The following is a 13979-nucleotide window of genomic DNA, read 5'->3' as shown; positions in this document are numbered from 1 at the left end:
GCTGGTCAAAAGAAACACAGGCTGTCTCAGGAAAGACTTTTCCAACATTGCTGATACTGGGGGGAGAGGGAGCAGAGGGAAGACAACTTTTTTTATTTTCTCGGGATAGTAGGAGAAGGAAAGAGTTCATCTCTCTCCTTCATCCCCATCAGAGTCTTGGCTTACCATACACAGGGACTGAATCTGTTCCTTAAGGAAGACACACCTACAACAAGAGCCTCAGCTTGGGGAAAAGGCAGACTGAAAGGCAGGAGGAAAACAAGCAGAGGTGAGGATAAGTATCTCTCTCAGTCATATGGCAAAGCTAATCTCTCTTTATCACAAGCCATCTTTGGGTACCCAGCTCTGTTGTTTTCCTTTAGTGCTGCCTCCAACTTTCAGCTACACGGAGGGCAAGAAGGAAAGAATATTTGCTTGCATGGGTCTGCTATTTCCTGTTACTACACAGAAATACACATTTCCAACTCTGTGGCAGACAGAGGTGGAGCTCTTGCCTCCTTTTAACTGTCAATACAAAACACAATTGCTCCCTTTCAAGACTGTTAAAAGCAGGTAAAGAAGTATACATTTAGTCAATAACAACATATTCTCTTAAATCAGCACTTTATATAATTTTAGCTAGATGAGACCAGCTTCAAACTACAGAATCATCTACACAAAACTAAAGGTGCTGAGAGGTTGACAGAACACGGTGTTAGCATCTTGTCGAATTGAGTCTAAGCAGCTCTTACAGAAGAATTGCAAATCACCAACTTTACTACAACCCAACTGCTCTGACCCTCTTAGCTGACTCTTCCTAAATCTCTTTCAGGACTTAATGGCATTTGTCTGGAAAAGATTCTACCTACAGACAAAGTAGTTTCTTGCTAAAATACTTGTCCAGGCTCTTACTTCTCATTACACTGGTATTAGCTGACACTAGCTCATCTCAACCTTTACATTCAAACCATTTTTCCCACACCACTGCTTTGACAAGTTCCCTGCTGTCTCAGCACTTCTTCACTCTACCAAATTAAATCCACCTCATCATTCCTATATCTTAGAAGTCCATCAAGACACAAAACGCTACCTCCAAAACAGGTGACAGTATCAGCCTAATGCCACTAGATATCAGCAGTACCATTAGATTTTGAAACAGAACCTCTTCCAATATTCCTCCATATGATCTCAATATTCATGTATCCATCCATATGTCTCAGTAATACAACTCTTTATCCAGTTTCAGAGCACTTACGTTCTCCTTTCCCTGCTGAAAACTCCATGTAACAGTTGATTAATGCTGTGTCTTTCTTCATGCTCTCCAACAACTGTCACTTACCATGAACTGAAAGCTTTCTGTGAAGGGAATATGTTTTCTTTTGGGGAGGGAGGGTGGATGTTCTGTACTGCTCTGCACAGCAACAAGCACATGACGAATGGTGCTGGCAGACACAATAACATAGATCCACAGATTACATTTACAAAACAAACTATTATTTAAAACAAAGGTATTTAAGTGTTCTTGTACTCCTAGCTCAATGGTAGAGCTGAATCTACAGGAAAATATCCACCTTTCTAGCAATTTAAAGGAAAGACTGCTGAGATCTGCCAAGAGTCAAGAACTCTGCAAGAAAACAGTAAAGTGGCGCACCCAAAATGGAAAAACGACCACGTCTGTCCTAAAAACTAGGGAAGGAACAAAACTAATGAAATACACAGTGTATTCTTTTCCACACAAACCCAAGTCCTTCCCACATATACACAGCACACAAATTTGTTGCCCTGCAGAAGCGAATACATGTGAGCTGAGCTCCGAGCCCATGCAGATCCCTTATGGCACGTGTATGCAGTTCAAAAGGAGAGCTTGCAGGGCAATGTGAATACTCGCTCCCCTTGCTACTCCCTCCCATGCATGACTGCCTCCCAGATGCCAAGCAGCCATAAGACAGCTTGTCTGAGCACGCTTCAAGGTACACAAAAGTCACCAAGAGTCACAGTAAGTTACTGGCATCTGGGGGCAGGACTTGCATTTTACTTGGGGGGTACTCTGTGAATGCTGTCTTGAGAAAAGCCGGAAGGCAGTCTTCAAAACACAGCCTTGATTTATCCAAAGATTTGCATGGGCAGATGGAAAGTCTTTGTCTCTCCATCTGTAGGCTTAAGGCTTAGCAGATCAAATCTATGATCAATTGCTACCTCTGTGCACTCTACTGCCTACTGTGTCAAACGTTTCATAACTACTTGTTTCAGTGGGAATACTGCTGGCTGCTTAAAATTTTAAGCAGATCAATTAAGGCTACATTAAAGCATATTTGGCAAGTACTTGAGTTACATGCAATAACAATTGCTTTATTCTATAAAGCCATTGAGTAAAAATAGCATCTTCTTACTCATCTGCCCTGTTCTGTGTGCCTCACAGTCATATGCTGGCTTTTGCTATTCAAAGACAAAAAGCAGGAGTGGGAGATACTCATCCAGCCTCTACCAGTCCTTAGAAAACTTCCATTTGTCAAATACTGGCAAACATGCAAGCTCCATTTTATGTATTTGTGCCACTGACTTAGCTGCATAATGCTGAGAGGGAAGTCCATAAAATCCACCTGTTGCTCCCACCATAAAATGCCAAGTTGTTGAAATCAAGACAGAAGTTAGTCTATACAGCTGGAACATTAACAAATTCAGGTCAGCTGTAGCAGGGACCTTATAAAAAGAATCCAAATATCTTTTCAGTCATCTCAAATCTTCATGAAGGTCATGAAGATTTAACAGGTATTTGCAGGAAAAAAAGATCCTACAAGACCTTTGTGCAGCAGCTCTCACTGGACTTGTTCCTTCCATCTGTACCCAGTTCTTTGTCAGAAGCACATCAAGTCTCCGATCACATCAGATTACGCAGTCAGTGCTTTCAGTCAGACCTATATACATCCAGGTGCTGCATTTCAATACTGAGTGGTCAAACAGCATCCCTGGGGCTTTTTACTTGCCATTATTCACAATCTGCTTTAACTGGGTTGATCAGATTCAGGGAGACATTCATGTTTGAGAACACTGAGATCTCCTTCCAGATTGAGATGGCTTCTCACATCAACCAAATAAGTAAGAAGGATCCCCGCTGCAAAGTCCTTCCTGTATTTTCAGAAGCTTGAACTTCATTAGTAACTCTGTATATCCCTAAAAAACATGGGCTTATTTCAAAGACCATCTAACCTGAACAGTTGTTACCATTTCTATAACACTGAAAAAAAAAAAAAATTAAAGATGACCTTAATTTGTACTATAAAACATAGCATTACTTTGACTACTTTATCTGACAAAGTTTTTCCCTAATAATCATTTTCTATAACTCCTTTGGATGGTCCATCTGTCTCATACATCAGTTTCTAGGTATAAAAACTTTTGCCTGCATGAATTTCTTCTCCATATAGTCGTGTCTCTAGCTAATATAAATCAGCACAGTTCACCAACCCAGCACTTTGGACCAGCTGAAACTGCAGTCTAAGTCTCACATGAACCCAACCAGCTGCTGATGTTGCCACCCAGCAAATACTCTCGCCACCTTCTTCCCACCAAGGAAGTAGCTTCAAGATCTTGCCCACTGCATTTCCCAAGTCTGCCTATCTAATGGCCACCAAATCTGCAACATTCACAAAGAGCTAAGAAGCCTACCAAATCAGTCAGGGCCTTTTTTCTATTTCAGTGCAGATAACATGAATTTATCGGAAACCTCCTCTAAGACTCAAGTCCAAAAGTATTTAGCTGAAATAATACTGGTGTCCAGCTATCTACTTCTGTTGGTTGGGATCAAAAATCAGCATAAAGTGATTATAAACAGACTGTCCCCAAAACAAGGCCAGGGCTGAGCTGTGGGGTGCTTTGTAAACTGCTGCTACTGAAGAGACCCATTGGTTTGAGTTCAAAGCTCACACATCTACAGCAAAGCTTGGCACAAGCAGCAGCACGCTGCTACCTTCAGGTCCCTCCAGAGACAGACTTGTCTTTCTAGCCCCTGTTTATCATGACTATTAATCATCTGCTGGATTAATCAATTTAACAACCAAACTTCTTACAACATACAATTTTACAGCCAAGAGTTTATCCAAGCAGTGGGACATGCCCTCCACCTGGGACACAACTTCGAGAGCAAGAGAAGAGACACTCCTGCAGCAAGGAAGTGAACACGGAACAAGGTCAAGAAGGGCAGAGCAAATGGGAGACAGCTCTAGGAAGAGGAGACAGGCAGAAGGGGATCAAGTGTTCAGAGGAAGGGTGATCATTTTAGTTCATAACTGTAAATTATGGGGCTTTTGCCTTTTTTTAGCCCTTCAGAATTATCATCAGCAAGACAAAATTTAAAGTAACTGTATTCTCAATGCAACTGTCCCTGAACACCTCTATCTGGGCAAATGGGTAGTCATCCCATGGTACCAAGCCAATTACTAGTACAAGCCATTCACTACCTCCAGAAACAATGAAAAAGTGCCCAAAAATAAAGCAAAAGACAAACACAAAAAGAGAAAAATACTGAGACAATCTACTACACTCCACATACATCTCTTACAAACACCTCTGTAACAGTATGGAGAGGAAGTAGATAAATAACACACCTGGATAAGAAACAAGTCTTCATTAGTTCCACTGTTCCTGTAAGAAACTCGTCTTGAAATCACTGCTTAGGAGATTAGCTAGTCACGCTCCACTGCAAATTACATTTCTAAGAATGCCTCATCTCAAGTCCTAAAAGCACTACTATTCGATTCTATAATCAGCCAGAATTACATCAGAAACCATTTCCAAACACTAGTGAGCTTACCAGCATACAAAGAATGGCTCAGACACACACACATTAGGTCTTTATTACAGCAGAGGTGTGCTGTCCCATACGTGCAGCACAGATCTCTGCCTTGGCCCTAATCATGAAAGCTGGCATCTGCTGAACATGCAGCACAGAAATGACTGCAATTTAGCTGTGGATCCAGGCTTTACTTCTTGTCCCATGATTGATGCACAAAGTCATCAAAATGCAAAGGAAGATACACTGATTCATTCTCACTAGCACAACTCATTTGCAATCTGGCAGTTGACTTTGTTTTCCACCCTGGTTTTCCCTCAACTGCCTAAAAATTACCTCCTTTATCATTGTTCGAGGCTACCCCTTCCCCTGCACATTTAACTGAAGAGTCTGGAAATGCCTTCTTTCCTTCCTCCAGTAAAATTCTTCACCTCCTACTGCTTACTCATACCACTGTATCCTACTCCCTCTAGTACCCAAGCTGATTTGTGTAGTGACAAACCGTTAGCCGAGAGCACACAATTATTTTGCTAGAGGAAAATCCAGGAGAAAGCTTCTATTTATTCACATTACAATTCTTTCTTTATGTTTCTGAAACAGCATTATTAAAAGTCTTTTTCTTGCTTTACTAGGTTATTTGCAGAGAAGCAAATCAACTCAACTAAAATCCCCTCTGGGGAAAAAAAAAGCCACAAAAACAGGGCAGAGGCTAGCAAATGAGTGGGGGAATGGAGAGAAGTAACAAACATTCATCTGGAGAGTGTGAGCTAGCAAGGTTCCACGTTACACAGAGACAGATAGGACTGCGCTAAAGACAAGCTACAATTGACTCCTAATGTCTTCCTCATGCCCTTCTCCTATTCAGTCTTATACTCCCTGCAAACATGTTGGATCCTATAATTGAACACAGAGTTAACTTCAGACCCTCTGTCCACCTGCTTGCTTCATCCAGAAGCAGGGCATATTCAGATGAATACTTGCTGTTCCAAGTAGTGAACCTGCTCTTTAATTTCAAGTTTAGCTCATGCTACACTGAGAACATGCAACTACTGACAGCAACTCCCGCATCATTCCCTTCACAGTCCTGACACAGGATGCTTCCAGAGAGAGAAAGAAAATCCTATGCAAAGGTCAGGAAACATACAACGTACTCAAGGCATAAGCCACTACAGGCAAGATGCGCAAATCTGATCTGCTACAGCTGCAGCCTAATGCTGGCCCCCTCCCTCCCCCACAATTCCACTGACCTGGCACAGCAGTGAGAGTTCCTTTCACAGAACAGTATCAGTTCGTATGTGTTTTGTGAAAAAGAGACCCTATCATGACCCTATCTGTTAATGGTTTTATAGCTTAGTACCAGTTCCAGTTCCCCATCTCCTCCTTGTGTTTCTAGGTTGCCCTGGCCAAATTCTCCTGGAAGTTACTTGATGCAAATTGAACTGTTGTGGTGAGTGGAATTGTTCTGAATGGACAGCAGATGAGTGAGACTTTGTCATAAAACTGATAAGGTTCCACAGATAAGGCTTTGGACAGAAACCTCTATCGTTATCAGCTGAACAACCTACCTGGCTACAGTGCCTTACCCTGAGCTTCTCACTGCCACAACTTTTGGGACACTGCAATACTGGGAAGAGACTGACTCCAAACAGCTTGCCCTGGCTTCATACACCGAGCTGTAAATGAGAGGAAGAAAGCTACAACCTTCTTGGATATTACCCGCCATACTTGGACACCTCAGGAACAGAAAAAAACCTCTCAAGGAGAATTCTATTTTACAATTTCCATTTAAGCAGTAAACACTGAATCTTACAACATCACTACAAACTTTATTGGCACTTTCCAGCAGTTTGTTAGCAAATGCATCTAATGTCTAACTCTTGCCTTGCTCATTTGGCTTCTCTTCCGGGTGGAGAAAGCACATGAACTTTCTAAGTACCATTCCTTGCCTTTGCCCATATACTACCACCATCTGACAAGTTTTATCCTTATGATGGGATTCAATTGCATTGAAAGAGCCAATTTATATTAATCAATGTCCTCCTTGGGCTTCTGAGTCTTCCAATTATTTTAAAAGGAAAGGCCAAACACTCATGGAACTGTATCTAAATTGGTTGACCTGAATCAAATGCACTCCTGAGCATCCAGGTCCGCTCTTTTCCTATAAACAAATGTCATGCAAGGGAAAGGTAGTGGCATACCAAGTCTATACTGTATCTTGCTTCCTGCTTAATATTGGTTCATTTCTAAAAGCAAAGAAGGGAAAATGACATAACCTGCAATCATATCCACTCCCCACCACACAGTCTGAACACACCTGAAGAGGTTTCAGTGCAGTGACATTCTTTGTTGCTACACCTTTGTTTTGGGGTCTCCAACTGCCACAGTGGAATGCACCTCTGAACTTTGGCTCTATTTTCCTATAGGATACCCAAGGAGCATAGCATATCCATTCACAATGAGAGCTTTGCAGTCCAAAATAGACTCCTGTCCTTAAGCAGAGTCATTATACCTTTGGAGAGGGATCATTTACTATCTACCTTGTTAAAGACAGATGCAACAAAATGTAATGAAGTTGACTTTTTCAAATGTAGCAATCTAGATAGGAAAGCTCTAAGCAGTGACTCAAAGTAGAGAAGCACATGCTGCCACCATGCTGTATGCAAACTGGGGCTGGTGGGAGGGCGATGGTGTGTCAAGAAGGGAAGTCCCATCTTCTGAAGCTGTGCTGCCGCTGAGCAAGAAAGGATAGAGATGTTACAGTCCAACAAATCAGCTGCCAGGTGAAGTAAGATGGGAGAAGACCTGTGTTCCAGTTCGGAGTCCCATAACTACTCCTGCATTTTTTAAATAAACAGTCACTAATTAACATACAGAAATTTTTTCAAGACCAAAGGCTGGAGTTCGGTTCTCACTCCTCTCTATCCTGTGCATGCCTCCACTAACTGGTCTTATCTATCTCCTCTGCTATGAACTGACAGGGCAGTTGCAGCTGGAGAGTTTGATGTGTATCTTAGCCCTGCTTCCAAATGGCAGCTCTTTCCGAGCCACATATCTGAGTCCTTCAACCTAAGGAGTGGTTGGAAACTGTTGAAGAAAACAAGAACATTGACGGAATCACATGCTATTTTTGAATGACAGGGTTTGCTGCTTCTTTGCTCCAAAGGCAATTAAATGTGCTGAAAACCCATATATGAGATCATATTCTCAGGAACTTAGATATGGAGACATCTAGACTGAGTCTGGAGTGGGTGTAGGAATAAGAAAGTTGAATAATTGAATACCTGTCAAAAGACTTGTACTTTTGGGCACACCCTGGAACAGTACGACAGCTACCTACACTGAAACAGGTTTCAAAGCTGTCCTTCGGATGATCCTGAACTTGCTTTAGCATTCCTGACAGAGTTGGCATAGCACATATGGGAGCGCACTGTATCTCAACTCTCTGAAGAAACACATGGCAGTACTGGATATCTTTTGGAGTTGTCTAGGCACTGACGGCTTTCCATCCAGGTGTATCTCATTGCTGAAGTTCATAGGATTGCTTTGACAAAATTTGATTACAAGCAGCAAATAACTTCAGACTTGTGGCACTGAACCTTAATGCCACACCCCAGAACTCCCTAACCTCCTCTGAGTCTCTGGTCACTCCTGAAGGTTACCAAGGGGTAAGGACAGAGTTATTGTCATTTTATGTCAGCAAGGCTCCACTTCTTGGTAAAAAATATTCTCCTGTAGGAAGATCAAGAGTCCCAGGAGCGCAAGCCCACTGCAGATGAGCCATAGGACAGCAGCAGAATTTTACATTAATTTTCACGGAAGAGATTAGCAACAAACATACCCATGCACTTTCCAAAGTCTATGCACTGAAGGAAAAGTGTTAGACCAAATTTCATTAAAGACTTACTATGAAAGAACTTCATGATATGTAATTAGTGCTTTTTGTGTTCAGGAATCTCAAAGACACCACAGGTCAGAGCTGCAGGGGATCCCACAGAACTGTGTGGAATTACCTGCACGCATACATTATCTGGTGGATACTGTCAGCTTCTCACTTTCTTGTGCAAATAAACACTAAGGGGGGAATAAATCATCATTTCTCTCTTCCATTTACCTCTGCTGCACAAGAGTGAAAAGAACAAAATTTTCAAGAACACTGTTGCAGAGATCAAAAGCCTTTTTCTACTGTCTCTGACCTAGTTCTTTCATTCTTACTAGAGGGGAAAAAAACACTTAAAGGAACATTATCAAAACTGCTAGGTCTAAAAATAGACTCACCTTGGCAGTGCTCCCATCTGGATGGGCTCATATTAAGGACTGCAAACTCAAACACACTTTCCCCATACACAGGCCAATCTTTTCATCAATCAGAAAGTACTGCTACTATGCAGCCCATTGAACCTCCCAGTCCACATAATCTCTTTTGGGACACTCAGGTATGTATTATATATATAATGGGCAAAGAACTGTAGTATCCTCCAAATTCCTGTTTCATATTTGCAAATCCATTGCTGTCAGCTACCCCAGTAAAAAATTTGGGATATTTTCCTTAAGTAAACTGCTGAACTGTTGCCATAACTTAACTCCAGTTCTCCATGCTAAGACAGTGTTAAAAATAATCAAATTTGGGAAATATTTCAACAGTTCATTAGATAAAATTGAATCAGGATTTTTCAAAGATTCTGCACAAACTAGAAGTTACAAAATATTTTCACTTCAGCCACACAGAGCATTTCTGAAAGGAGAAACAAAGAGCTTCTGGGTTCGTCACTAAGGCTGACAAACGGGCAGTTTCCACAGAACAATAGCCATGGTGGAACTGGTATGGCAGCGGATGTTGGCTCCAGCCAGAAGCTCCCATGCTCCAGGACCAGTGCTTCCCTTGTGCCCCAGGGATCTATCCACTCCCTGCCAGTTGCATCCCAAAGCCAGCCATTTGCAAGTTCGAGCAAGAAGACAGTTGGCCCATCTGTCCAGAAGCATTGCTGCACTCTCTGAAAAGGTATGGAGACCCAGGAACTCATCCTAGCTAAACTCCCAGCCAACTACCACAGAGACTGGAAGGCTAGAAAACCTCTGCTTAAACCAGGTTTTCAGGGCTATCCTTATTTCCAAGCTTCCAGAGGTGATGTACAAGCAGGTTATGTTCTCGAGATCCCAAGAAGCAAACCATTAAAATGTTTGTCTAATGAAAACAAATAAATTAAGCAAGTAGGAAAATAAAAAAAAAAAAATAACAAAACATTGTTTCCTGAATCCAAGACACTTGAGTTCAGAAAACTCATATTTTTCTATAAAACTCTCAGTTCAGAAGATTCCATGGCAACTTTACTTTTGACTAGAGTACAATCTGCACACTGTGGTGAGTGACAAGTAACCTCTCAGCTTCCCAAACAGAAGCCATAATGCCGCATGTTACCTGCCAAAACTCACAGTTCATGAAAAGAACACGGCTCACAGGGCTACAACAGAAGGTGCATTAAGATAAAAGCACACTTTTAAGCAAGTCACACAAAGAAACATAATTCCAAAAGGAAATAATGGATAAGAAAAGGCCTTAAATGAGCATGCAATACATTCACACAAAGTAGCCACAGCCACATGGCTACTTATACTGAAGAAGTAAGTAGTCACCTTGCTGTGCTAGTGTAAGGGTAATAGAATTATGCAGAGGTAAGAAAGTTGAGAGACAAAAACCCCAGATGGGAGGAAAGCAGAACATACAGACAGGAAAGCCTACTCTGAGAGACCATAGCAGGGATGCATCCTGGGGAAAGGAAATGAGAAGAAAGAGTTAAAGAAGAAAAGAATCCCATCTCAGGAGAAGGGAAAGGCATTGCTTCCCAAAGCTTTAGCAGAGCTTTCCTTCATTAATATTTACAAAGCTTTTAGAGATTCTCAGATGGAAGGCACTGCAGATACAGCAGGAATTATTACAGACCTAAAAAGATCCAGCATACAGACAGAGAAGGACTCAAAGTGAAAAAAGGAGGATGACACTAAAGAGCATACTGAAATAGGGGTTGCTGCTGGCATATGAACCATCTGGTGCATGGCAGTCCATTTCATTTACTTACTTACCCACTACTGGGCACACATGCCCAGTACATGTTGTTAAGCTTTTGCCGCTGAAGCAGCAATGCTCTTACTCAGGGCCACAACCTTCTTTCTTTGTACAGCGAGCCTTCATAACTGGCAATCAGTAAAGAAGCCCGCACACAAGAAATCTGTTTGACTCATGGAGAGGCTTACAACTTAGGATGGACAACTTATGTTGTACACAGAGGGCTTTTGAAACACAGCGGTTTTGTTTACCTTCATCTGAATTTCCCTAGGAAGCTGGTTTTCAGGGATGTTAAGCTGCTCACTGCCATCAGTAAGCCCAAGTTTTTGCTAGGCTATCATTTGTGCTGCTCACTTGGGTGCTCAGCCAAAGACAGCTTCAGGTTGATTTTCAGCAATAAAGCAAGTGGTCTCCACTGGAACTGTAGATCTCAGCGTATCTGAGAAACAAAACTCAAGGCAGCATCAACACGAGCACCCCCCAAAAACCAACATGACCTTAAATTAAGCATAGGAGGAGGGGTCAAACGGCTGGCTTTCACACTGCCGACCTCTGAAGCTTTCCCGAGAGCACAGAAGAAAGCGAGACGGGACCCAAAGTCCAGGATTCTCAATGCCTCGCTCTAAAACGCTAGAGAAGCGAGTGAAGCAGGAGCAGACAGCAGGGAAGGAGGGTTGCTTTTTCCCATACACCTTGTCACATCTCTCCAACTCACACCACCACAGGAGCATCTATTTGCAAGACCTCAGCGTCCACCTTTCCAGCTCTTGGCCGGCACCACCTGAACGGCCGGGTCCCGCCCCCGGAGCCGGGCATCCACGGTCCCTGCGGGTCCCTTCGTGGGTCGTTCTGCGGTTCCCCGGCTCCCCCCGCCCCGCGGCCCTCGGGCTCCCCCGTCCCCCGCGGGGCAGGAGGGGCCGAGCCCATGGAAGGGCTTCGCGGGGGCCCGGATCGGAGCCCGACCCCGGCAGGTGAGGGACACGGCAGCCCTTACCTTCCACCGCCATCCTCCCGGCCTCGCATAGTGCGGCGGGCGCCGAGCCGGGCGGCTCCGCGGCCGAACCTGCAGCGCTGACAGCGCGGGGCGCGCGGCACCACGGGAAATGGAGTCCGGGCGGGGGGAACGCGGAGCCCGTCCAGGGCCGGCACCGCCCGCGGGGACCGACCTGCAGTACCGACGGCGAGGGGCATCCACAGCCCTGAGATGGGCAAGGACACCTCCAGCTAGATCCGGCTGCCCAGGGACCCTGGAGCACCGACAGCGAGGAGCATCCACATCTTCCCTGGGCAACCTGTGCCACTGCCTCGCCACCCTCAGTGTGGAGAATTCTATCCTTATGTCTAGTCTAAATCTGCCCCCTCCAATTTTTTGAATCATAGAATCACCAGGTTGGAAAAGACCTCTTAGATCAGCAACTCCAACCATTTCTATCTGCCACTAAACCATGTCCCTGAGCACCTTGTCTAATGGTCTTTTAAATACCTCCAGGGGTGGGGACTCCACCAGCTCCCTGGGCAGCCTCTGCCAGTCCCTGATGACCTTTCCGTGAAAAATTTTTTCCTGATATCCAGTCTGAACCTCTCCTGGCACAGCTTGGGGCCATCCCCCCCTGTCCTGTCCCCTGTCACTTGGGAGAAGAGGCCAGCTCCCTCCTCTCCACAACCTCCTTTCAGGTAGTTGTAGAGAGCAATAAGGTCTCCCCTCAGCCTCCTCTTCTCCAGGCTAAACAACCCCAGCTCTGTCAGCTGCTCCTCCTAAGACTTGTTCTCCAGCCCCCTCACCAGCTTCATTGCTCTTCTCTGGACATGCTCCAGAGCCTCAACATCCTTCTTATAGCGAGGGGCCCAGAACTGAGCACAGGATTCGAGGTGTGGTCTCACCAGTGCCGCACACAGGGGCAGAATAAGCTTCCTGGACTTGCTGGTCACACCGTTTCTGATACAAGCCAAGATGCCATTGGCCTTCTTGGCCACCTGGGCACACTGCTGGCTCATGTTCAGTCGGCTGTCAACCAACACTCCCAGGCCCTTTTCTTCCAGGCAGCTTTCTAGCCACTCTTCCCCTAGTTTGTAGCACTGCAAAGGGTTGTTGTGCCCCAAGTGCAGGACCTGGCATTTGGCCTTGTTAAACTTCATGCCATTGGCCTCGGCCCATCAGTCCAGCCTGTTCAGATCCCTTTGGAGAGCCTCCCTACCCTTAAGTAGATCAACACTTCCTCCTAGGTTAGTGTCATCTGCAAACTTGCTAAGGGTGCACTCAATGCCTTCATCCCCGTCATTGATAAAGATTTTGAACAGGACTGGACCCAGCACTGATCCCTAGGGGACACCACTTGTGACTGGCCGTGTCTCATCATCCTATCACTACATGCCCTGGTAAAAACTCCCTCCCCAGCTTTCCTGTAGCCCCTTCAGGTATTGGAAGCTGCTCTGAGGTCTCCTCTTCTTTAGGCTGAATAACCCCAACTCTCTCAGCCTGTCCTAATAGCAGAGGTGCTTCAGCCCTCAGATCATCTTTGTAGCCCTTCTCTAGACCCATTCCAACAGCTCCTTCTTATGTTGGGGATCCCAGAACTGGACACAATACTCCAGGTGGGGTCTCACAAGAGCAGGGTAGAGGGACAGAATCATAGAATCATAGAATGATTTGGGTTGGAAGGGACCTTAAAGTTCATCCATTCCACACCCCTGCATGAGCAGGGACATCCCACTAGATCAGGCTGCTCAAGGCCCCATCCAGCCTGGCCTTGAACCCCTCCAGGGATGGGGCATCCACAACTTCCCTGGGCAGCCTGTGCCAGTGCCTCACCACTCTCATTGTGAAGAATTTCTTCCTAATGCCCAATCTAAATCTTGTCCCCTCCAATATAAAGCCATTCACCCTTGTCCTATTGATACCAAAAATGCTGGCAAACGAACACTCCAAGATTAGTTTTGTTGTTTTAGAAAGCAAGCATCCTTTATCAGGCCTGGGCAACATGTGGGAGTGATCTCCATCAATCCTGTGCCACAAGACAAGAGCTGATTATGGAATGTATTTCCCACTTACACACATATGTATAAATTTTCCCAGAAATCTTATGCATATTCTATTATTTCCAAGGTCTATTTTTAATGTTATTATTAACTTCACAACAGTCAAAACGCTTA

The 13979-nt window shown here is 44.4% G+C and overlaps 1 protein-coding gene across 6 annotated transcripts in view; it reads right to left on the bottom strand.

Moving 5' to 3' along the window:
- Positions 1 to 11954, bottom strand: part of SAMD12 (sterile alpha motif domain containing 12) — a 170669-nt gene extending 158715 nt beyond the window's left edge. For 5 of the 6 annotated variants that reach the window (XM_009568769.2, XM_054058489.1, XM_054058490.1 and 2 more), the window contains exon 1: positions 1235 to 1347. In XM_009568769.2, the coding sequence (XP_009567064.1) occupies positions 1235 to 1295 (61 nt within the window). In that variant the 5' untranslated portion in view covers positions 1296 to 1347. Of the gene's footprint in view, positions 1 to 1234; positions 1348 to 11823 lie in introns of those variants that run through there. The other variant, XM_054058492.1, reaches the window with a different exon arrangement.
- Between the last annotated feature and the right edge of the window lie 2025 nt (positions 11955 to 13979).

This window comes from Cuculus canorus, chromosome 2 (assembly GCF_017976375.1).
Source record: "Cuculus canorus isolate bCucCan1 chromosome 2, bCucCan1.pri, whole genome shotgun sequence".
Classification (NCBI taxonomy): Eukaryota; Metazoa; Chordata; class Aves; order Cuculiformes; family Cuculidae; genus Cuculus; species Cuculus canorus.
This window is presented reverse-complemented; position numbering and strand designations above follow the sequence as displayed.